The sequence below is a fragment of the Synchiropus splendidus genome, chromosome 13 (assembly GCF_027744825.2).
Source record: "Synchiropus splendidus isolate RoL2022-P1 chromosome 13, RoL_Sspl_1.0, whole genome shotgun sequence".
In the NCBI taxonomy this organism is placed as follows: Eukaryota; Metazoa; Chordata; class Actinopteri; order Syngnathiformes; family Callionymidae; genus Synchiropus; species Synchiropus splendidus.
Genome location: NC_071346.1, coordinates 9,441,676 through 9,467,368, shown reverse-complemented (window position 1 = coordinate 9,467,368; position 25,693 = coordinate 9,441,676). Strand labels below are relative to the sequence as shown.

The 25,693-nt window shown below is 43.8% G+C and overlaps 1 protein-coding gene across 5 annotated transcripts in view; it reads right to left on the bottom strand.

Moving 5' to 3' along the window:
* The window catches only part of LOC128769584 (dipeptidyl aminopeptidase-like protein 6), a 65,641-nt gene that overhangs the window by 37,670 nt on the left and 2,278 nt on the right, over nucleotides 1-25,693 (bottom strand). For 2 of the 5 annotated variants that reach the window (XM_053883412.1, XM_053883413.1), the window contains exon 1: nucleotides 9,292-10,046. The exons of 1 other annotated variant lie outside the window; for it this stretch is intronic. In XM_053883412.1, coding sequence (XP_053739387.1) covers nucleotides 9,292-9,477 — 186 coding nt within the window. In that variant the 5' untranslated portion in view covers nucleotides 9,478-10,046. Of the gene's footprint in view, nucleotides 1-9,291; nucleotides 10,047-25,693 lie in introns of those variants that run through there. 2 more of the 5 variants (XM_053883415.1, XM_053883418.1) reach the window with 1 other exon arrangement.

The following is a 25,693-nucleotide window of genomic DNA, read 5'->3' as shown; positions in this document are numbered from 1 at the left end:
ATCAAACAAATAAAGACCCTTCAAAAGAAAGCAGACATCTCATTTTGTGTTGAATAAACACTTTACTAATGTATTTTATCACTTAACATTTTATACTGAAATATGGTTGATAGCAGTGAGCCCACTGAGACAGCAGGTGGCAGTACCTTTCCAGATTTCCAGTTTGTTCTATGTCTCTTCATCAACATGTGTTGCAAAGTTTGTTTGAATCTGAATTGAGGTTATTAAACCAACAGAGAGACTAAACCCAGATGATCATATGGTTTCCTTCACCAAGGTGTTGGTGAAAGAATGAGTCTCCATCAAACTCCCTCCACATAAACAAACAGTTTTCCCGCTAAACAAAAAAAGACCTCAGCAGTAAATTGTTGTTGCAGGATTTATTGTGACTTTGCCGACTTCAAAGCTCTGCCTTTTCACTCGGAGCATGTGTTTCCGCCACGAAGCAATGATGTGCCAGTGTGTCTGCGCTGGTGTGCGTCTCCCTCGGGTGTGTCGCTGCGGTATCATGGCAGGGTCGATAAGAGAATCTGCCTGCGTGACACGGCGGATTACTGCCGCTCGGTCTCACAGACTGTGAGAGGACTCAGGAGGAATGGCTGCTCTGCTCTGCTGCACTGGCGTCGCCGACAGAAACATCGACGCAGACATTTCTTTTTCTCTTCATCATCACTGATTTCCCTCCAGTTACTTCCTGTCTGATCAGAAGCATTTCTTTGAATGCAGTGTTTACTCCTTTGAGGTGAGCAGCCCAAACAGCAGCACGGGGACGCTGCCGTCTCTTCCTTCAAAGAAGCTAATCACGTTTGCTGAAGGACGGAGAGACTTCTGGGAGCTAAAACGAATATGTTAACCTCAATTTTATTTTGCACCTTCAAACACCTGACAGTGGGTGGAACTTCCGCGGCCTCTGCTGCGGCGGGAGAAGAGTATCTGATCGCAATTCTAATGAATTTCCAGACTTCCTTCGGGGAAGACGTGAGGGTCTGATATTGCATTGTAAAGTCCTAATGGAAAATAAGAATCAAGATGATCATTATGGTCAGGAGGCTCAAACACAATTGACCGGGGGCCTCGGCGAGGCTGCAGGGAGGGAGGGGAGTTGTGGTTTTTACTGCTTGTCATTGGCCATTTTGTTTCTTCTTCAGCATTTATCTGTGTTAAATATTTAGCCTTCAGCCTTCTGCTTGCATGTCGATGTTACGGCTGATCCTGTGAAAGTAAGTTTTAGGGTTAAAGGCTGCACCTTTCACTGAACAATGTATCAGCTAGTATAAAACTGAGTAGTGGGTCGCACTTTTGCAGTGTTGTGAGACTCTTTGTGTGATTGGTGGAGTGGCTGGGGGCCAAACATCGCTCATGTGGTGGAGAAAGGTACATTCTCCTGACGTTATTTATGCCCTACGTTGGGCGCCAGTCATGCAGATCAGGAGTCCGAGGGTGAGGCAGAGAACATTGTACGTCTTTAGCAGTCTTCCTTAAGAGGCGACCCTGTGTGTGCAAGGCACCTATGAATGAAAATGTGGTCAAATATATGGGGTCAAAATCCCACTGTGGGGGGGCCATTCAACTGCGTTGAACATGTGCAATGAACTCATGGATTGAAGGAGGCCTGGCAAGTGGTGGTAGTAGCAGCTTGTGTCAGAACTATACCAACATAGACACCTTCCTTGATCCTTGATTCTTCGCCATCCAAGACCGCCATTGTATGCGGGTTACCAGGACGACACAAAGAGCGACATCAATACACTTCACCAGATGACGACGGCGAGGCTGGAAACTCAACTATGCGCTCACTCAATTCATGAAAGAAGCAGGAGCTAAGTCATGAAGCCAAATGAATACATTGAGCTGCAAGGTTAACCAGAACGTTTTAAGCAGCAGCGAGTTAATCTCCTCTGAACAGCCGCGAGCGGCTACGACTGCCATCAAAAAGCCGAACATCAGACTTCCTTTTCAACATGAGACGTGGCCGTCTTTTCCCGACATTAATATTTCATCAGACCCTGGGTGGAAGCCGATGTGGAAATGAAAAAGGAAACAATGTTTTGCTCCGCTTAAAAGCTTCCATCTTGAAAGAGTCGCAGGAGCATTATTGAATTCATAGGATGGATAATATTTGCGGAGGAATGGGAGAGTAAACAACGAGATGGATGGCTGTGCGCTGAAGCCCCGCTGACGGGTTGTTGACAGGTCGCTGGAGGAGAAGGGTGTTTGATAAATGGTGTGTCAACACAGCTTGGAGGTGCTGTTGGGAGGGGGGTGGATGACCTGTTGATGTCTCTCTGAGCAGTTAAAACAGAGCGTGAGTGACAGCCGTCACAGCGAATATCCACCCTGAGCCTAAAAAGAACAAGTGCGGAAGAAGAGCTGCGTCATCGCCAGATGGCAGCCGAAGCCATTAGTGAGCAACAGTGTTCCCAGAGCTTCCAGCCTTACCCTTTCCACCTTTGCAACCATGGCAACGCTGAGCACAAGGCCCTGCTGAGGATGCAGCTCCGTCCTGAGGGAGGGGCCAGACGGAATTTGCCTTTTCATGCCCTTCAAAATCATGAGTGGCGTGATTCGCCTTCATCCCACAGTGAGACATCACATTATCGATCACTCCGGCTTTTAACTGCAACGTTACTCCCGGGTTTGTTTGTCTCACGCGGCGCCTCCCCGAGAGTTTGTCACAGCAGATCAATCTTCATTATTCTCCCTTTTCTCAGCCTCAGCGTTCTGTCAAAACCAGCGTCATCTCCAGCCATCTGTCCGACACCATCTTTCTTTATCCTCATTCTGTTGACGCTTGTAGCTCAGTGTTACAACACCTGTACACAATGCTTATTTGGGCAAAGGCTGTCATCTTTCATATTTTGTTGTCAGTGCAACACGGGAACTGAAAAATAATATAGCAGATGAATCGATTGGATTTAGTTTTAAATTATGTTTGGCCTTAAAATTAGCATAGCAGAAGAAGTTGGCCTGGAGGAGGAGGAGGCACCTGAAGGCATCACATCCTTCAGCATTTCTCAAGTTCACCACATCCATGAACCTCAGTGTTCACCTTCCTCTTTTGCCTTGACCACCTCACCTTCCTAACCTGGTCCCCAAACTTCTCCACATGAGCCGTCCCTCTAATATACTTGTTTCGGATCTGGTCCTGAAAAGTGACTCTAAACTACAGCTGGACAAAGCGTGGCTTGGAGCTCACATGCAGGTTATGATCTGCCTTGTTTATAAGGTCAGTGTCAAACTAAAAAAGTAGTCAAATAAACATTACCAAATTATAATCTTTCATTTTACAAAAATTATGTTACTAAAGCTGACATTCTTACTGAAAGCATCCAGTTTTCCCTCCTTATTAACATAAGCAATTTGACTTCATCCCCTCTCTGCTTATTCCACCCAGCCTGCACTCTCTTCTTCGCCTCTCATGATTTCAGGTCATGCTGCTTTAAACCCAACACATGGTGAGAAAGGCTGCTGTTGTGGAGGGAAGCTGATCCTCCCTTCTGTGTTCTTGCGAAGCATCATAGCAGAGTTGTTCCGGCTGTAAAAGCTGGCGGTTGTGTTGCCTTTTAATCCCACCTGACGACTGCAACTCTCCCCACAGATGTATTTCTGTTTCAGGTCAGTTCAGCAGGTAACCAAGCCAAACAGTCATCACCTGATCTAATAAGGTCTGTCTTTCATCCGGCAGCTTGTTCGGCTCCCTCTGCTAATTTATCTCCTCAGCTGCAGACCTCAAAGCTGAGCAGCGGGCTGAACCACGACTCGGGAAGTGAGCCAGACTCTTACTTAGATCTAGAGTATCTGTGAGTGGGAGTGCAAGTGAGGACAGACGCCGGGCGCGTGTGTGTGTGTGTGTGTGTGTGTGTAGGTGAGCATGTGCGTCTCTGCCCTCAGGTTGATGTATTCGGTGTGAATTAGATTTAGCACCTGAATCCTCTGGGTAGCGCCATTTATCGTTCATTCTCTTCAACTTTCACTTCCTGCTGACGCAGCCGGAGCGTTTCAGGAAGTAAATTAACAAGGCTACCTGTTCAGAGATTTTTAGCTTCTTTAATTACCCCGTCTCTGACACATTTTTAATGCATTTTTGTGTGTTGTTTTCATTGAAGTCCAGGGAATGGACTTCGAAAAACGACTTGGGGCTGAAAAAGTAAACATTATTTAATCAAAATGCAGCTAAGGGACAAAGAACATGGAGTCACCATCTCATCTGAAATATTTTACGTGAGCCTAAAACTGTCCAGAGTTTCTCTGAGCATGTGGTGACACTGAAACCACCTGTAGAGCAGGCTGAGAACACAAAAGGAAAGTTCAGGTTTTTGTTTACAATAACAAGCTGATACGATGACCTTCTTTGACCTTGTTTGTTTGGAGCTGTCCTGGAAACAACTACAGTGGTACCTCGGTTCTCGACCACAATCCGTTCCAGACTGCCGTTCAAGCAATTTGTTTGTAATCTGAATCGATTCTTCCCATTACAATGAATGGAAAAAGAAATGATGCGTTCCAAGCCTTAAAATGGTCTTTTGTTGGAGTGAATGTAGAGTGTCTGCTGCAGGTGCGCTGTTCCTCTATGTGTGTGGCCGCTGCATGTGGGAGGGGTTGCCGAGTGAGTGACGTCTCTCCAGAAGTGAAGAGGTGCCCGGTGCGTGTCCAGCTCTGAATGTGCGCTTCTGTGCAGTTTGGCTGTGACAAAGTCATAAACCAAGTCACGCTCTGTCCCAGACTCGCCTCATCCCTGTCCCAGCTCCAGCCCACAACAGGACATCAAACCCTGGAGTGAGCGCTCCAGCCTCGGAGGTGTGGAGAGCGAGCATCTCCCTTGTGACACTCTACCACGGTCCAAACAGTCAGTAAATGTAGCTAACGGGACACGTCTGCACACAGAGGCTGCGTTATACACAATAACAAAACGCGCCGTGGGTCAGCTGATCGGTCCGTGCACGTTATGTTTTTTCCAGCTTTTTTCGGGGGCGTTCGAGTCCCGGAATTTCGTTCGAAATCAGAAGCAAAAAAATCTCAAAATTTTTGTTCGAACTCCAATTTTTTCAAAGTCCGGGACGTTCGAAAACCGAGGTACCACTGTATTACCTAACAAATTTAGTTTGAGTTGAGCAGAATTTTTAAATATTTATTCACATAATTCATTTTGTTACCACAGGAAGTAGTTCCTCAGAAGGTGAAACATGACACTGACTGAAATGGCGGTATGTTTTTTTCTGTTGAATTCAACCTTGAAAATCTGCCTCATTGAACAGAACATTCTCCCTCTGAAAGCACAACATATTGATGATCTTCAGGTGGACTCTCTTCCAGGCTGTCGTTCATTGAAAACTGCCACCTTTTACAGACAAAAAAATATATAGATACACTCATCCATCCTTGTAAAACGCAACTATTTTATCCAAACAGTCCCTTATACTGATTCACAATGGCTTTCAGTAATGGCCCAATTGTACTTCAAGTACCATAATGCACTGCAGCAGTTGAATCTACAGTCATAGCAGCACAACAAATTTCAGTTTGACTGGATGTGTTTTTCTCATTTGTAAGAGTTGAATTAGCCCTGATAACAGTGAGAGACAATCTCCTGAATCTACAGAGATGCAAATGCTGGCTGCAGGTTTGAGCCTCCAGAGATGCCGTCTGTGCAAGCCAACCATCTCACGGTCGCCCTCGGCCTCCTGCGAGAGGCCATCAAACTTTCCCTCTCCATTGAAAGTCGCATTAGAACACTCTCCCCGTGCACCTTTAATCACAAGTGCGCAGCCGAGGGGGAGGAGGAGTTACTAAAGCGTTACACGCAGCCATTATAAACCGTGATAAAAGAAGGATGCGGCGAATCAGCCACACGCAGTCACAACAACAGTCGCCGATGTTCTCAGTTTCATACGGACTGCAAGACTTAAATTTGCATATGGCTGCTGTGAGGTGTGCGGTTTGGAAGAGCACCACAGGAGTTTGCTTCAGACAGATATGATGATTCATGACTGTCACACTAAAGCTGAGAAACTACAAAGCTATTTATAGCGCTTGGCCATTGGCCATTGGCCATCCCATAATTAAGTTGCTCTGCAGCCTAAACAACCGTCTTTCTTTTCTGATTTCTTTCTTCTTTTTCACGCCGTTTTCACACTCGACGGCGTATTTATGACCAAATAAACACAGAGGTGGTGAGTCAATACCTCAAAGGAGTCTTGACACACCATTTATCAGTCAAACCAGATGGAAAATAAATTACGGAACGGCTTCTCGTACGGCTGCTGACTGAAATTACACGAGCGGCGGATTCCCCTGGAAGCATGTGTGACTGCGAGGAATGTTGCCCAAGACTAGTCTTTCCGAGGGGATAAACGTTTCCTTTCAATTCAGCAGCAGTGTCAGGTGTTTCTCGCATTTCGTTTGAGAGAACAGTATAAGACACTCTGCATCAGCACTTCCAGGTAACAATTTATAGCTTAACCTGACAAGTGAGATGGGATACCCTGGAAAGGTGGCCAGTCAGTTGCAAGCCGAAAAAGCTTTAATGCCCGATGCTGACAATTTTTTCATCTACCTCAACATTCTATATTCATGTTTTGTGTTGTGTTGCATCTCTGTCATCCAGGTTGAGAACTTTATTTATCCATGTATCAGACTCCTCCTCAAACCTACTGTGTCCTACTTTGGCTTTAATATCATATATCTATTGAAATATATCTATAAATAAAAAAAAAGTCAGGATTTTCACACACTGTGAGGAAAAAAATATCATAGTTGAGGAAAAATTAAACAAATTAAAAATGTAAAAATATGTTCAAAATGTGTTTTAAATGACAAAACTAGTCACAAATCTAGGTAAAATATTTAATAATTTAGAATAAATGAGATTTAGACTAAAGATATATGGCCAAATCCAGCACACCTTATGATCCTACACCATGGGTTCTGTAGCAGTAACCTATAAGTGCCCGCCCCCCTGTCACATGTGTAGAGGAACAACTTGTCATCCACATGCTAACAATTTATTTACCATCATCTAGTAACATCTGAGGAGGAAACTGCAACTGCCCAGAGTCTTTGACCACTGTAAGCACGATATCACCGTTCTGCCTGTTATGACTATATAGTTCTTAGAGATGTCATTGTGTGTTATTTCATATTTCCATATGATATTTAATTTCTCCCAGAATCACACAACAACAGTCCATCAATATAAACTCCAATTCAATCCGAAAAGCAAAAACCCCGCGGCGGCATTTCCTGCCTCAGAAGAACCCAGCGGTGAACGAATTAAATCGTTGTTTACAAAAGGAATTAGACTAATGCTCAGCTCAAACCCAAATAAACTGCGGGATATAACAAATGAAGTCGGAGCTAATTACACAGATTAAGAGTAATGAGTCGATTTCTCCTCTCTCCCGCTCGGCAACAACAGCAAAAACATGCTGCAACTTTGGACAATGGGAGCGTTGGTTTCCTCATCTCTGGAGGGGGGTGAAAAAAAAGCAATTTCATGCTCCAGCACGACGGCAGGGGACAAAAGGGTTAACAGCAGAGACGTAATGGAATTAGAAAAAAAAGACTCCCTCCACTGTTTAGACTGGCAGGAAACTCTCCTGGTAGCTGGAGCAGCGCTGCCAATCTGATCAGTGGCTGTGGCAGGCATCAATAATGCAGCTGCTCTCACACTGTTGGCAGCCATTTTAAATAAAGTGATCTGCTGGTGTTTTGCCGTTGACTTACACTGACACACTTTAAACAGCAGGTTGTACTCTGATTTCGATCAGCCGCGAGATTTACTGCTGCTCATTTCGGCAGATTATCTACTGATGATGTGAGAAGTGAGAGTCAGAGATTATAAGACTCATCACCTTGACTCTTCTGTAGGCCCTTCAGTAGAGACGGAAACATCCAAAACATGTTGAAGGAAGGACAATACTCAACATTAGCAAATGACATAATGGCTAAAATAGAAACAGAAAATATGAAATTACGTATTATTTAACATTATTATGAACAAAAAAAAAAACAAATCTTGACAGAATCATCACAAAAACATTTGGAAAATGTTCCCTATTAAGTGAATAATGGACTGCAAATATTTGGAAAACGAATTTTTAAAGCATAAACCAAAAATTAAATATAGTTTTTTAGATAAATGTACACAAGTAAAAAAAATGAAGACAGCTTTTTTTGACAATGTTTAATGTCTGGATATTATATTTCTGCCCCAGTCGCTTCTGTAATAACCAGGTACTAGGGAAAGAGTTAGTGGACACCCTGGACAGCTACTTCCCTGCACCCACCCTCGACTGGTGACCAAAAGAAGAGGAAACCACCACCGCCTGTGCAAAGATGACCGTCAAATTCACCCACTAAATAAGAAAAGTCAACGTAAGACTGCTGTTTGGAAACTTGTAAAGAGAGCAACAGCACATCAACAAAACTACTGAGTTGGAAGTAAATTACTTCATGCTGTAGGATACTACAGTATGTCACAGCTATAGTTGGCCAAACAAAACTACTCTGTGTAGCGGTTTGTGTCCCTTCAAATGTGTGGAATGTTTTGCAAATCTCTTGCTTTACAGTTCAGACTTTTGACACTGATTATGTTTGATTAAAAAGAATAATGTTAGTAGACAAATTCAAACAGTAGTTTGAGAAAATCTACACCGATCTATCGTCGTGCGCCCAGTTGGAACATTTAATTTAAGAAAGTAAACCTCATTTTGATCCTTTTTTTCAGAACTGACCTTCATGAGGCTCATTATCGACCCTCATGTTGCAGCTTCCTAATCTGTCTAAAACACAGAGGAGCTGAAAATTCAATTCCGATTTTGATATTTAATCTTTGAATCACAGTCGGAAAATGGCTAAAATAGACTTCCTGTGGCGGTAAACAGTGTTTGTGTGCGCTACTGAGGATCAAAAGTGCAGCTCCAACAGGTCGTGCAACGTTGGAGCTGCACATCCTCCAGTTAGAAATAGACAAGTCCTCCTGTCTGTCATCAGATGTCCGTCAAGAGACACTGTTATACTAGTTAGAATAGCTCCAGCTTCTCAGCTGAACCCAGCTAAATAATGAGCCCTCTGTCTCGAACAACCACTGCGGTCCATTAAAGCCGGAATAGTTTGAGAGCATGTACTGAGCATGATCAACAAAGGACTTGCGCTCGGTCTCATCAGATAAAAGCCACTACGTACATTCAGCACCACAGACAGCGACACCCGGCGCGTAGAAAAGCGGGAGGTCATAATCCGCCAGGGTTATGTTAGGTCAACCCCATTATTGGTTTTGACTGGAGGACTCACGTCTTCGTCCTCCCTGGAGCACTTCTTGCGGTGATACTGGACGTGGGGTCTCCCGTCCGTCAGGGTCTGTGGGGTCTTCTCCTCGTCTGCTACATGTCCACCCAGGAGGTGACTGGCCTCGGGTCGGTGTGGGAAGGAGTTGTTCGTGTTGATCTTCCCGCTGAATCTCTGGTACAAGGAAGCCATGACGATACCGCTCCGGTCCACTTCACAGCATGTCAGCCCAGCCGCGTCAAACAGGAACGGGTCGCAGTCTTCACGCGTCCATCAGTTGTCCTCTAGGCGAGCGGAGCGCAGCTGGACTGGAGGTGTCAATACTTCTTCAGTATTCACAACGCGTTGTCTCCTCTCGTCTGTCTCCCCGCTGCGCCGCCAAATTACAGATCAAATGTCAGATCCGAGCGCGGCGCCGGGGCTGTTCCACGCGAACGGGGCTGGTGTAGCCGGACACCTTGGCGCGGGGGGGAAATGGTTCTCGCAGAGCCGGTGGTCGGTGCCGCAGACGCGCCGTGCATGAGAAGTGACCTGCAGCTTCACTGTGGCGCTTTTGTCAGCCACAGCGGCGCAGCTCCCGCGCAAAAACACGCGCCGAAACTCGTTCCTTCCCACCTGCATCTAACTTAAATCACATGGGCTTGTTATTAATCGGGATCCGTGAGGGGTTTTATAAAAATTAGTTGGATTCATTTTCGGAAAATCTGCGTTAATATGGGCTCAACGGAGTTGGAGCGCCGTTGAGTGGCGCAGCGCGGAATGACAAGCTCCTATCACAGCTCTATTTCATATGATGCTCTTTCTCTTTATCGTCACGCGATTATCACTGTTTTTCTTCTCTCACTGACTACTCTCGTTCCTTTTTAATTAAAAAAAAAATCCGTTTATAGGGATAGACTCATTGCTTTTATGGCAACAATAATCGAAAAAGGTTAGTTAAAGTGACCATTTTCACATTTGTCAAACTCAAGGTCTTGGAGAAATTGTCCAGAAACTTCCCAGAAAGACAGATTTCTATCGTGTTCTTATAAATACTATTCAGTGATTTTACAGTTTGACTGTTGGCTGAATTGCTTTAGAAGTGTCCTGATGTTCTTTTGTGATGCATTTAACATCAGCTCAAGGATATATTCATTGGCTTTCACCTCTTAAATGAGGCTGTGCAAAAGAAAGTGAGAGCAGCTTGAAGAGGAGCGGAAGGTGAAGGTAGTTTCTGCGCTAATAAATGGGCTTCTCTTCTTCTGAGGAGCTGGAAATGCCATTTGAAAATATGAATTTGTTAGATGCTTTCGTTCAGTAAGGGAAACTTTGCGACCTTCAGGTCAGTGGGTTTTGTGAAAGAGAATCGCCCTGATTTTTAGCTTCCTTTCCTTTAGTATTCCTTTATACAGTCTCTTACAAGACACTTGAACGGAATGACCTTCCATCCTACTTCTGACACCAAACAACCATTATAGAATCAGTTGCTTATGAGCTGAGCCTTCTCAGGACATGTGCACTTCCCTCTTCCTGTCCTCTCCTGCATGTTTTGGGCTTGAAAGAGTAGTGGACCTGACACTATATCTCCATATTTGTGTGGAAATATGGACATATTTTTAGTGTATTTTAACAATCAATTGTTCATTTTCTTCCATCTATATGTGTTTTTATGGCAAGCTAATCCTCCACAAATTGAGTTGGTGTCCTTTAAAGCTCCGCTCCCATCTGTGTCGAGCTGCTCAGTGTGTAGGAGCCAGGACACAAAACATCATCAACCATCCAAAAAAGTATTCAGGCCATGCTGAAGTACGTTGCCAAGCAAGTTTATTCAGGGCAGGAGCTCATCAAGGCCGCCATCTTCGCTGAACAACAGCTTCCAGCGGTAACAGCCACCATTAGCTTGAAAAGTGTCTCCATAAGATCAGGTTGAAACAAGGCCATTTGATCGTCTAGAGGACAAACTCCTACTGAAGAGTTCAGGTTGAGCCGTCTGAGCTCTCTAAAAACACGGCGAGAAAGACTGGCGAATGAGGCGTATGTAGGGCGAGGAGAGTGAAACATCGGTATTAGTTAGCAAATCTTTCCCTCCAAACCTCACCAGCAGAGCCAGAACTGCTTCACCGGGCCGAGCTGTGATTTTAAGAAATAGGTCGACTCCACTTCAAAGTGAGCGACTGCCTCACCGACCCTAATTGGAATTCCACGGACGCGTCTCTGCCGACGAGATCATGCTCAGTATAACATTCAAAAGGTTGCACCAGTCCCATGCCCTTTTACCCCATTGATGAAGCGAAGTCACCTTAAGTCAGGGAAAGCAAGGGCCCGTATTTTTCGGTGGATAGACTGCCTTAATAACGTCCCTTCTTCGGCAGCCCACATTGGCTTCTGTCGTCAATTGTTCCCCGCTTCATAACGTCTTTCCCAGCTCTCTGCTCCCGCAGGAAATCCAACCCCGGAAGCTTGACACCCGTCCGGTCCTGCCTGATAGATGTCTTCCAATCATCCTCACCTGGTCTCAGTGAAGTGTCTGGCTGCTCCGGCGCTCCCCTGAGGAGGAGCTCTCAGGAAACCCTGGCCTCAGCACCACTGTGCTATCAGCCGCCTGCAGACCCACCGGCAGAGTGGAACGCTGCCATGTTCTCTGCAGCTGCAGCCCGCCGTGACTGGGAGGCAAGAAAATGTGGAGGAATGTTGAGGCGCTTCCAGCCATTCTCACAGTTAATGTGCCACGTTTGATATGAATCCCAGCGTCGGCTCTTTGACTGTAGGTTTTAATTGGGAAGGAAATGGGCTCATGAAGTCCCTCACTTAGTCAATTAGAGACACTAATTAACCAGGAAAGACTGACCCCTGCTTTAGAGGTTTGTTTTCTAGAATGATCTGCAATTTACTCTTATGTCTGTCGCTCGGTTGGTCCATCCTGAACTTGGCTACTTTGCTAACTACGGTGGCCCTAAAGGGGAATGACAATTTTAAAGCAGCAATATGTAACATTTAGGCATAAATAGATTATTTTCAGATTTCCTGAGATGACAGGTTTCATTTTGAACAGTCCAAAGTCCCGCAGTCAGACTCTCCAGTTCTCTGTTAAACGCTCCCTTGGAGTATGGAACTTTCCCCTGGCGGGCCGCCTGAGGCGTGTTCTGCACAGCCCCGACTCTACCCCCAACGCAACACTTTACCTCAGGTCTACCTCGGCAGCGAGGTAGACCTGCCTTCAATTTACACCATGGCAGAAGCAACAGTTCGTAGTGAGGAGTCCAAGAAGTGAAAGCGTGAAACCAACAGAGCAAGATCTCTGACAAGAGTCAATATAAATGCATTCACAGCCTGGAGAGAACTGAGAGCTACCAAAGGATTTTCTTCTGATTCTTCAATTTTTCTGCTCGACTTGTAAGTCAATTTTGTGTTCACTGCTGTCTCTGTTGTGTTGCCAAATCATTAAACAAATGTCTATATGCTTGTTGTTTGTATATAAGTGTGGTGTAAACAGGTGACCTGTGGTGCTAAAACGGGATATATATACTTTGTGTATGGTGAAAATAGTTTTGTGAATGAATTAAGTGCCAGCCATGACAAAGAAGAGCCACTTCACTTCAGTGTAGGGCTGCAAATAAATGACTATTTTGATAGCGGACTAGTCGCCGACTAGCTTAACTATGAGTCGACGAGTCAGCATATGTCTGGTTGTAGTATTGAGAATTGCAATGTTAAATGTTGTAAACACTTCTATAGTGCTAAAAGTGATATTTAAATTGATCAAAATGTGGTGTGACCCCGGAGCCTTAGTCACTTCCTGCATCAGCGGATCTTGCTGAACGCACCCACTGACCTGTCGACTCATAAAGCTGTCGAAGACTGATTTAATAGGGGATTATTGTCAGCTAGTTGTCACAGCCTGAGACAGGCTTTTAGCTAGGAGGGCGTCTGGGCGTCTGCAAAACATGAAAAAATGGACGCCCGATTCTCCACCGCAACTTGGCTGCCAGATGCCGCCATATACCAGAGTGATCTGGCGGCCAAGACACGGTGGAGAATCGGGCGTCCATTTTTTCATGTTTTGCAGACGCCCAGACGCCCTCCTAGCTTAAGCCTGGCCTGAGATCACTTTTAGCTCATTCGTTTCACCAGATTTCGATGACTTTCGGAATCTCCACGATCCGCCACAGAAAATACATTTTGATACATTACGATATTAGGGTTTCGGGACGTTGTTTTCCATTGGCTCAGTAGCACTAAGAGCATTATTTTTCCAGCCGACTGACACACATCTGACAAACCAGAAACACGACCCTCATCCAGTTTGTGTCACTGTTGCAGTGGTTTTGTTTTTTGTGACTGATCCAGGTATTGTGGTTGCGCTCCAGACGGACAGACACCAATGATCACAAAGCCTCTGTGTCAGAGGTAAAAGTTGTACTGCATATAATAGCCTCAATAGGGGAAGAGGAAACCACATTAAATGGCCCATAATTCACTGCAACAGTTGATAAACTTAGATCGACAGCCAGTTTACTATTTAAATGTTATTCTGACAATGATTTTCTTAAAAAAACATTCTTAATAAGCCAAAACATTACGACCATCTCGCTCAGAGCGCAGCGATCTCCGTGGCCCAGTCTAAGTTTCTTTAACCCCACAGGTGCCCGGATGGATGACGGATCCTCAGCCATTTATATGCATGAGAGGCAGACTCCAGCGGCGTGCTGAGGCATGGCTTGTATGATATAATGCATTTATAATGCTGGAATTAATGTGTTTTCCGTCGCGGTTCATCTTGTTTCCAGCAGCACGCACAAACCAAGTGACAACAATTAATTGGATGGAAGTGAAAACGGGTCAATCGATGGCTGGTGAGAGGGCAGTAATATCTCATTTCCTGCAGACATCATTTCACTAAACTGGGAAAATTCCACACGCGTGTCGCAGAACATGAGCGCTGTTATTACCTCCCAGTACTGCGGCGCGACTGGATGCAAATTCACTGTGATGTCGTGTCGCCCTGCTTGGCTTGTAGATGCTTTCTGAGCAGGCAACATAAAGGGACCATCCGGGTGATGGATTAAAGTCATCATTTCATTTATAACTTAGGACGGCAGAGGAAGTATAGGAACTTGTAGATCTTATCGGACTTGAAGTGAATTTGTGTTTTCCATATTGAGTTATCGTAAGATAAGATAAAAATGTTGCTGAATGTACATGAATCTGTAGTGCGTCGGTACTGTTGTAAAGAGAGCCATCGCAGAGGGGTCGGTGATGCCACTGTTTTGAAAAACATGCAGCTGTACACATGGAGAAATGGACCCAGCATTTTCAAATACAGTCCCATCCTAAAAGTGTCGGTTGCAGTGTGGACGAAAGGCCTATCCGACACAGAACTTGAGGACTGACTCCGTCTCCGTGTGGGTTGGGTTTTAGAATGAACTATGATGAAATGACTCAACCGACGTAAAAAAGTGACCAGATCCAAACCATGGATTTTGTGAATTGTTCAATGCCTCATTGTGAGTTGAACTTTTAGTTATTTTGGGCTTTAAATACATCAATATGACACATAAAAATACATAAATTACAGTAGAAGCAAGTACAGTTAGCAGTGCTGCAGAGGAGGAAGTAGATGCTAAGCACTTGAGCACCTTGAACACACGTCTTGTTTAAGGCACTTTCTATAAGACAAGGAGATAAAACACACACAGACAAGTGTTTGAAATATGTCTTTAAAAAATGGGGAAAAGGGTTTATTGTTAGTTGAATTCCTGAATGATGGATTTTCACTCCAGGGTATGGAATAAATCCCCATTATAATTATGGGATTTCTGAATAAGAAAGGAAAGAACATTATAGGAAAAACTGTTGTCTCTGGCAGTGAGTATTCTGCAATGTCTTAAAATACAATGCACAATTTCAAACCAGCCATCAAGGTGTACTCGAGAATTGCAAAAAATAAATGTTTTATTGTCTATTCCACACATACTGTAGCAGAGAGTGTGCATTGTTCTTTACTAAAGAGGTAGAAAGATGAAGGTGGAAAAATACACAAGATGACTGTAGCCCATCCCAGCTACCTGGGGCGAGAGACAGGGGGCACTCCAGTTAAAGACAACCTACACACTCACAACTGTTGACAACTGACATCCCTATGTTTTCCAACAGTGAGAGGAAACCAGAGTGCTCCAAAGCCACCTTGTTTAACTCTGACAACAACTACAAAAAGGGATGAGGTCACACAGTCCAGCTGCGGCTTCAGTGACCACGGCTCGCGAGGAGCGGACGCTGGAAATGAACGACCCGACACTCACCCCATTACTTCCCTGTCCTCACTGGCCCCTTAACACCCTTGAACAGAAAGAAAGGAGGTGGAAATTAAAATGAAAACACGGGCAAAATACTTTCAAGGAGAAAATATCTCCTTTTGTCAGTGTTCATGAAATTTTCATTCCGTCTCCCAGAAGTCCACAGTCGGTCGCCACATTCCTTATCGCTGCCTCACACCCTGCTACTACAGAGCGACGCTGGGCTCATTTTGGTCGCGTAACAAAGGAGAATTCAATCACAGCCTGGATGTCGGTGCTCCGTGCTGATTTGGAAAACCTCCTCAAACACTGCTCTGCCGCAGAATCTGCTACATCTAGAACACGACGGTAAAGGGGAGCGTTTCAAAGGCGCCCGGTCTAAGCCTGTTGAAGCGGTAGAATGCGATCTCCCTGTTCGATATCAGGAGCGCCAACGGGTGAGAACTTCCTACACAGTTTTAAACAGGATCATTATTTCCAGAGTTATTGGTGAGGAACTGGAACTGCTGAGAAGAATCTTCAAACGAATAAGTGCTGAATCTTACGCTACATTGAAGACGAGGGCGGGCAGCGGGGTGAGACCGGAGTGAATCGGCAGCAGATAAGTCACGGCGCAGTTTAATACCATCTGATGTGGCACCACGCACTGTGGCTTCGACGAGGGGGGCAGACTGCGGCTGACTCGTGACAGCAGCTGATGAGGACGAGGCAGGAGGAGATAAGGAGCCCAGGAAGGAGAGAAACCAAATCACAGAGTCAAACAGACGCGCTGGTATCGCTGTTTTAGCCAGCGCTTTACAAACTGACTTTCATTTGAGCTACATTTTTCGGTTCATGATATCACAAACCAACTTTTTATTTCGCATCATAATGCAGTTCACACCAACCCTGACTTCTAAGACAGGATACGCTTCAACAGTCACACTTTAGGTTAAGGAACGTTTATTGCTTTAAATAAATGACCTACTCGTATGTGTACTTGAAGCATATTATCCAGTAAATCATCAAGTATCAGTTAGAGTCTTGTTTATACTGACTGGATATAACCCTGGAATCGTAACTGAAAGCTCACTCTAAACATAAACTTAATATGTGTTCCCTATTCTAAAGTGTTACTGTATTAACTGAAACTCCACACGTCAAACTCAAGGTCCGCGGGCCAAATCTGGATCGCAATGTTCTGGAATGTTGCCCACAAGTGCGATTAATTGTCAGTTTGATATTCATTTTAGTCTTGTGCCCTGACAAAACTGTCCTCCCCAACGCCTGATGTGATATGAAGAGGCTTCAAATGGTAGTCTCCCGCCACTAGATGGCAGTAGATTAGTAACATTCGACCTAAGTCGAATGCCATTCAAAATAGCCGACGCGAGGGTTATAGGTGCTACTGTAGTGGTAGATGGCTGTGTGAGAGTGAGATGCTGGGATACTATGTTGCCGTAACTGTTGTACGTGATGCCGGGCTGCTAGGTGCTGCGGTGCCAGACATTGAATACATTTTTTTTTTTTTAAATCTGCTGGCTGTGGTCGTAAATACGGGTGGACATAAGTCGAGTAGGTCGTAAGTCGGATGTTACTTGTAGTTTTTCACAGCATGTTTCCAAAAATTAAAGCTATAAAGCTAAAAAATGATAATGAATATGAGGAGAGAAAAGTTATAGGACAGATGAGACACCCTATTCACCGTAGACAAACTGTGAATTTCACCTCGTGACACCATTGCTATTCCTTAGTTCATCAGCTATTTTTTTCTTCTTGCATTTAAATAAATAAAAATCCAGTTTGGAAATTCTAAACGCCAAACTAAAGTAAACCAATTACTAGTTACCTGACAAACTAAATCTTGTTTTTATCACCATTATCTCCATATTTGACGTCTGACTTATTACTCTTTTCAAAGATCCTATTCACAGCATATGCTGGGACCACTGTGAAGTCCAATAGTGCAAGTTGTTCAAAGCAGCTTTTGTGACTGTGGATGATGGTCAAATTAATCTAAAACAACAAGTGAGTCCAGAACAAATAATTCAAAGTGTATAACTGCAAAAGATTTATTTTCCAGTTGTCGGCAAAATCAGATTTCAGACGCGACGCGAGCTGTCCGAGGAGGTTTGACTCGATTAACCTTGACCGACAGTGTAACGTGAAGTTTTGATTGAATGCGAGCGGCAGGCGGCCAAATGCCACTGGCAGCATTTACTTATTTATATATGCAGCAAACAGCAGCAACGTGGGGCGAGTAGCAATGACTAACAACAACATAAGAAACGACTTTAAAGGTTAAAGGTTCTGCTACCGATTAAATTCAAGATAGCAACTAAATTAATGATAAAAAAAAAAAAAAAACTCTACGCAATTACACTGGTCTTATCCAGTAAAATAAAAGCACAACCAAACGCTATCCAAATGGAAACGCTTGAGTCAAATAGAGAAGTCTCTCTTGTTTCATTTAAACAACAAAAAAAACTCAAAAACAAAAGAATGGATTTCGATGAAATTCTCAGGAAATGTTTCAAGAGATGAATAGATATTGGTGGTGTTCCGGATTACCATCTGAATCCATGAGGTTTTTGAGAGTGCTGTCGCAGTTTCTTCTTCGTTTCCAATTGTGTGTGCTGTGTGAGCGAGTTCTGGAACTCTACTGCTGAATATAGGGCTAATATGTTGCATAAAAATATCCAAAAAAACAGGTGTAATGATATCGGCGAAATGCTTGACTGAGATCAGCGCCCTCCTAGATATTTTGATATTTTGCTTACTATGCAAATGTTGCAAATGTATGACGAATAATTGCGGATGTGATGCGAATTAATGTTTTGTAAATGCTTGTTTTGTTCTTTTTAATGGTAGCTATGCGTTCATGTGCCGTTCTATGAGCAAACTGTTGGACTAGCGATGTGACGGTAGCTGTATTTAATCTTTAATTTTGCGTTATTTGAATTGTATTGTTTCATTTTTTTCAGCTCAATATGCATTTTTTTTATTTAACTTTTCCCCTCCTTTTATATGTGTACCATTACTTAAGGATAGAAATTTGACGTACATACAAGTACAGTGAAGCTTCATAAAAAAATATGTGTACAAAGCAGGTTTGACATGGGAAAACCACCAACCATATCACTTTCACAAACCGCAACATTCATCTGTGAATTAGCCTGAGACAAGTGTCTGATTTGTTTTGGAACAACAGGTTAGAGTCAGTGGGTGTTTCATATAATGAGCAAAACTTGGAGTGAACTTGTGACCTTGTTGCTCCCTATTGCATCGTGTTTACATGCTGCAGCACAAAAGTCAAAGCTGCCCAATTAGTGTAGCTCAAATCCTTCCCGGGGGAAGTCCAGGAAAACCAGCCAACAAGCAAGGTAGAACCATTTCCTTTCAAGCGTCCTAAGCAGAACAAGGCAGCGGAGATGAGAGAAAGACGATTGACAAACTTCAAAGTTCTCGATCCTCCGTGGGAGCAGCCCTCCCTCCCGGTCTGTCCACTTGTTTTCACCGAGGCAAACGCCTGTTCTCTCAGATTCTCAGAGATTCACCAGACATGCCCAGGCAGCGTGACAAGCATGCTAACAGGACCCTTACCCGTCTGGAGGAAGAGCTGGTGTCTATCTTCAGCTGGGTGGCAACAAGGACCGACATGGTGGAGGTGCCACTATCCTCACTCGGCTCACACCTTCCTGCACTGAAGTTGGGCTGCTGGAGGAGAGGCGTACTCCCTTCCCGCTGTCTCCCACCCTCCCCTACAGCGAGGGGAAGGATGACCTGAGGGTCCAGGAGCCCAACCAGAACGCATCCTCTATTCTTCAGAGGGTAAATCAATCACACAGACTCTGGACTCGCCAGCGCAGGGGCGTGCTTGAGGGGTGGGACAAGAGAGTGTGTGTGGGGGGGGATAATTCTACTTATCTTAAACGGCTCTCCTGCCTCGCTCTGCTGCGCTGTCTTTTTATGAATCTCTACAAATTCATGTATTCATAGTATTCCAGCATCTCATGGTTTATTTGAATTCACAGTTTGATTTCACAGATCTTAAAGTCAAACATGAATACATCTTTAAAAGTAAAGGCACTGCATGTCTTATTCAGTCTTTGTGATGGATATGCCACAGGGCAGGGGCTGTGGGAGGAAACCAGAGTGTCCTGAGAATGCAAACATGGGGAGAACATGCAAACAGAAACCCACGCTACACGGGCGGAAACACCGATGCTGATTTAAACACATATTGTAGCTGGAAGGGGAAGGCCCCCATTTGGGGACCTTATCACCCAAGACTTTTGACTCTTAAGGGAGAGTCCCACTTGAACCCCGAAGCGAGAACCCCCAAAAATCTATCCAATTGAAATAAATATCGGCCATCTTGACCTGCAGATAAGACATTTGGAAAGATTTTTCACATCAGTTTTGAACAAATCTAATTTGTATTAAAACCCTTAATTGTTGCAGTACATTATGGGATTTGTTGTGTGCGGGACAGGAGCGGTCCCTGTTGCGCCACAGCGGTCTTCCGCCCGCTAAATATCAAAAACGATTCGAAAAAAGGCAGATGGCTTTCTGTACAAGTAACATCCGACTTACGACCTGCTCGACTTCGTCGACGACGTCCACCCGTACTTACAACCACGGCCAGCAGATGCTTTTTTTTTTTTATTCAATGTCTGGCACCGCAGCACGTAGCAGCCCGGCCACACGTACGACAGTTACGGCAACCCAGTATCCCAGTATCCCATTCGACTTACGTCCAATCTGACTTACGACCAGTTGGTCGGGACCCATCCGGGTCGTAAGTCGGATGTTACGTGTATTTAATCTGATGCAGTTACCATTTTTCTGAGCAGTGAGCGCAAAAGAGTAAGAACTGGATCCATGAGGCTGAAGCTGAGGTTTAATTTAGCGTCGGTGATATACAACCCACTAGTCTTCGCCATCGTAAAACACGTGCGCTAACTCACACAGCCTACAGACCTTGCCAAGGGTCGGATCAGGTGCCAAGCACAACCCGCGAGATACATTTTCATTTAAACAACCCACTTTCTTAGTTAATAAAACGTGGAGGAGAAGTGCATGTTGTTATTTCACGGACATTTGGCCGTTTTACAACTCACATTCATAACCAGATTTCACAGCAAACATGCTTATATATTTCAGTCTGTAGGAAGAGCTGTATCGGCCCGCCGGTCCTCAAAACAGTTTCATTTTATGGTTTTGTAGTCTTCAAAGGCAATTTTGTAAATCATTTTTTGTTGACTTGGGCTCAGTCTCTCCTGACATTTTGGATGACTTTCGAAGTCTTTGTCTGTTGTCTCACTCCCAGAGTTAGACCCACACTGTCGAACAAAATACCTTTGGTGAAAACTTCCAATATCAGCACGGAAGATGAATGCAGCATCAAAATGTCAGAGATAAAAGAAATTAAAATCCGCCTCCTTTCATTAGCTCTGTGACTCCGCCGCGATGTGAAACCAGGCTCGTTCCAATGAAAGGATGAATTGGAGTTCATCTTCGCCGTCACGCGGCCAGAGATAAGGTTCCACGCTGAAGAGTAATTGCAAGCTAGTGAGAGTATTGCAGAATAATAAAGTCTTTGTGTTAATGCTATTGCTGTTAACAAGCTGCTTTGCTGCCACGACATTTCCCCGGAGTGCTTTAAACAAATCCCTGATTGGTCATCTTCTGCATTCATTATTGTCACCTTAACTGCGCTGATATATACGCGGCTATGATTATGAACATCGTGGACTCACTGTAAATCACCCTAAATGCAATTAGTGTAAAAGGTCAGCGGTGTTGTTGGCGGGGAGGTTGATGTGTAATTCCATCACGCCGACGGGACGTTTTGAAAGCTCAGCTGGAATTTTATGACGCTGCATATTTATATGGTGGCTCGGGTTGTAGCGCCGTTTGTAAGATGGATTCGGAACGTCAAGTTGTCACTGCTGGATTCGTGAGAAACGCGACTTCACCCGCGCTGATGTTGACGCATTTAAGCTTGACATATCCTTGCGCCATGGGCAGCGCATCGCGTAAAGGAAGAATGAGGCTGGAGTAGCCATGAGATGGCGCTCTTTTCACTCTGTATTCGTACAAAAGTAACATCCGACTTACGACCGGGGTTGGTTCCGACCAACCAGTCGTAAGTCAGATTGGACATAAGTTGAATGCCATCGAATGCCGAATACCTACTGTAGTGGTAGATGGCTGTGTGAGTAACTGTTGCGCTAGGTGCTGACTGGCTGCCACAATTGTACGTGTTGCCGCACTCGTACGGGCTGCGGTGCCAGACATTTCATTTTTTTTAAAAAGCATCTGCTGGCCGTGGTCGCAAGAACATAAATCGAGCAGGTCGTAAGTCGGATGTTACTTGTATAAAGCCTTTCCTATTGAAACATCACATGGGAAGGAAAATAACTGACTTCGATGTCAATATCGGGTGCAAATGTCCCCTTGAAAACAGTAGTGAAAAGGGTTTGGGTGCAAGGCGCCATAAGATGGGCTGCAACTGCTCTCCTCAGCTGTGAAATTAAAAGAATAAATCCAAAGTAAACGATAAATAAAGTCTGGGAGCAACAAAGAGAATGCAAGCGGGGACACTAAGGAGCCTTCTCATATTGCTTTTCACGACACTCCCTCAAATTTACTGAATCTATACCGAGGCATTCATGAGATGTTTCCTCTTCTGCGGGAGTGAGACAGGTGTGTAGGCTCCGCAGCACTTTTCCTTCGGCTGGCGTATAATCAAAGGTCCATTCTGCTTCAGTTCCCTGGAAACCTTTCTGTCCTTTGTGTCGCCTGGCATTTAACCTTCAGCTGGACCTATGGTAGCAGTCCCCCGCCGGACGAGTCAAAAGCCCCAAACATCTCCCCGTGGATTTGAGGATTTATAACACTGTACTTGGTATGCTTCTCAGACGGGCGCTCCCGGCGCACGAGGCGGGCGTGCGACTGCATGAGGAGGGGGGACAACAGTGCTTCTCTGAATCTGAATCAGTGTGAGAGGACACTTCCAGCAAGCCAGGAAATCACTAAATGCCTGACTCGCCCATTACAGATCGACCTGGACTCCTTTAATGGCATTTCAAAATCACTTATTTGGAGAGCATATTCAAAAAAGGGCCATCCATGCAAGAAGCTTGTTCCATGAATTTATTCAAAGGGAGATCAATACCTCAACAAAAAAGTCCCTGGAAAGGTCCTCATCCACTGGATAGACCTACAACACACAACATGTACCAGCTATGAAACATACTTCATGAGTCAAACCCAAGGCTCGGAGGCCAAATCTGACCCACTCAATCATTTCCTGTGGCCCACGAGGGTTTTGAATAGACATATTAGGATCAAAATTCAATTAAACACTGATCTAAAGTGCATCCAAAATACTGTAGCCAATTAAATAATCTTCAAACCGATTTGTTTGAGCCTCAATGAGGAAAAAACTACAATATAATTTGAGTAGGTGAGATACATAGTTTAGATGCTTGTTTGTATGTAAAAAGGACAAAATGAAACAGGCACTTCCCTGGACAGTCACACTAGCTGACAATCGTGAGCCAGACGGCCATGATGGCAGCCATGATGGCAGCCATGATGGCGGCCACGATGGCGGCCATGATGGCGGCCATGATGGCGGCCATTTGACCATACTTCTCCATCAAGGAAAATGACAACCCAATTGCTATTCGCCACATGTGCGCACACTGAGTCAGCTGTAAATCACTGAGCGCTACCAAGAGATCTACTGAGTAAAGGCTAACTGGAGTGAAAGCTAAGCTAACTGGAGCTAACTGCGGGTGAATCCAATGCTAATGGAGCTTATTGTTTTGGAGGAGCAGCTGTGTTCTGTTGTCAAATGCCGGAGCATACAGCAGCTAATTGCATATCTGGAGCCCAAACACTCCCTGGACATGGAGTCGATGAAAAGAGGAGCGAATATGTCTGTTTAAAAAGGGATGAGCAAAGTTTACATTGTGGATTTGATCTGTTCATTGTTCATTGAAAATGTAATAAAAGGAATTTATTTTCTCTGAGTGCCATTTGTACTGTTTATTATTTATTTTACTTAAAAGTTGCAATGTTTTCAATACAGTGTTCTGCATTATTGTTATTTAGCATTTTGTGTAAAAAAAAGTATCGGCCAAAAAAATGGCGATTTGGCGCAGCCCTACAGAAATGTACATTTGAGCTCTTATTTTGCAGGCAAAAAGGTTTATGACAGTCATGTACACAATATTATATAGTATAGTCTGATGCAAATGATGCTGCCAGGCAAAGATTTCACAAATGATTATCGCTCAAAATTTTGGTCAAAGTCTGACTGAAAAAGGTGTTTACCAGGTGTTTGTTTAGCTTTATATGGTTACTAATGTAACTAGTGACAGTCCTGGAATATATTCCAAGCTCTCACCCATAATGCACTGCAACAGCTGACATATTGTACAGACAAAGTTAAGGAATTGCTTTCATTGAATTGTCCAAAATTCCACTTTGCAGACAACTGATAAATCGAAAAATTAGATATGCAAAAAAATGGCAACACGTCCACACATAGCAGAGTTTTGGTCCTGCACTAGCTGGACGACCATCATATAAACACGTTCCTGAGCTCGGCAAAGTTCCCCCACGAGAGGAAACCTCAACACAACAGTTAGCGGTGACAAACGACCGCTGCCGAACGCTGCTGTCCTCCGGCCGCAGGGCATTCCTGCCTGTTTCCATCTGCCTAAATTTGATTCCACTGAACAATCTGCCATTGTTCGCCAACGCATTATCACTCTCAAAGCGACCATTGGATAAAATAAACAGATGGTATCAAACTGTGTGCATTGTGTGTGTGTGTGTGTGTGGACTTGTGGAAAATGAAAGCGGTTTTATGGCTTCTCATAGAGGCAAAAGACAGCAATACAAACATTAGAAACCGACTGAAAGAGCAATACACAGATACAGAGATACAGAGGACACATGGAGTGTATATATATATATATATATATATATATATATATATATATGTGTGTGTGTGTGTGTCCTCACGTGCCCTCTGTATCTCTGTATATATATATATATATATATATATATATATATATATATATATATATATATATATATATATATATATATATATATATATATATATATATATATATATATATATATATACATATATATATATATACTGTGCTTCACCAGTGTCCTCACAAGATTCTCTTTCACTTGGATATTTCTGTCATGAGACTTCTGCCATTATGATCCAGAGCACAGCAGCATCTGATCTCAAAAACATCAGGCAACGCTGGGAGAAGTGAGGAGGGCAGATAAGACAGGACGCCGTCTAGCATAATATGAATTGAATCTTCTGCTTCATGATGCAGCAGGTTCAAATGAATACCAATGATTTAATCAGTCGGGTGTTAATACGAGTCGACATTTGCATCTGATTTAAAAATCCATATGTGAGTGGGATCACATCCTCGCTCATTATAGTATATTAGCGATCGGGGCGTTCTTAAAAAGAGCTCAGGTGGTGAACTAGCGCCCCAGAATCTGACTCTGGAGTGAGGCAACACCTCACCTCTGGCCCAAATTTATTTTCATCGCTTATTATAATACGGACTCAAAATTATATTGTCACCTGAGCACTGAAGTTCTTCCAAAGGAGTCCGTCACATTCTATTATGCATTTATTACATCAGCAGAGTTACGCTGCGGTGGGCAATGAAAGTTCCTCAGGGGCCACAGTTCATACTGTGACCAATATGAGGGACCATAAGAAAAGGACTCTCAAACGTAACTTGCATTTTGTTACTAAAACATAATAAAATTAGGAGATTTATTTGGGTTCAATTTACAAAACGATTCTTAACATACTGTACATCTTGGGTAATAGAACTTTAATAACAGTAACCAATTTATTTATTCAGATTAGATTAGGCACTTTATGAAGATATTGTCTTCAATATATTTTTACGTAATTGTTTAAAGGGGCAAAATTACTGTTAAAATTGCCACTACTCATTTAAAGAATCTATTAAAAAAAATAATAAAATAAAACTATGAAAAAAAGAAATCATCAAATCGTATTCAAATGTTCAGATATTGACTGAAAAATGTTGGACTGGAGTGTTGAACTGGAGGAGGATGGATGA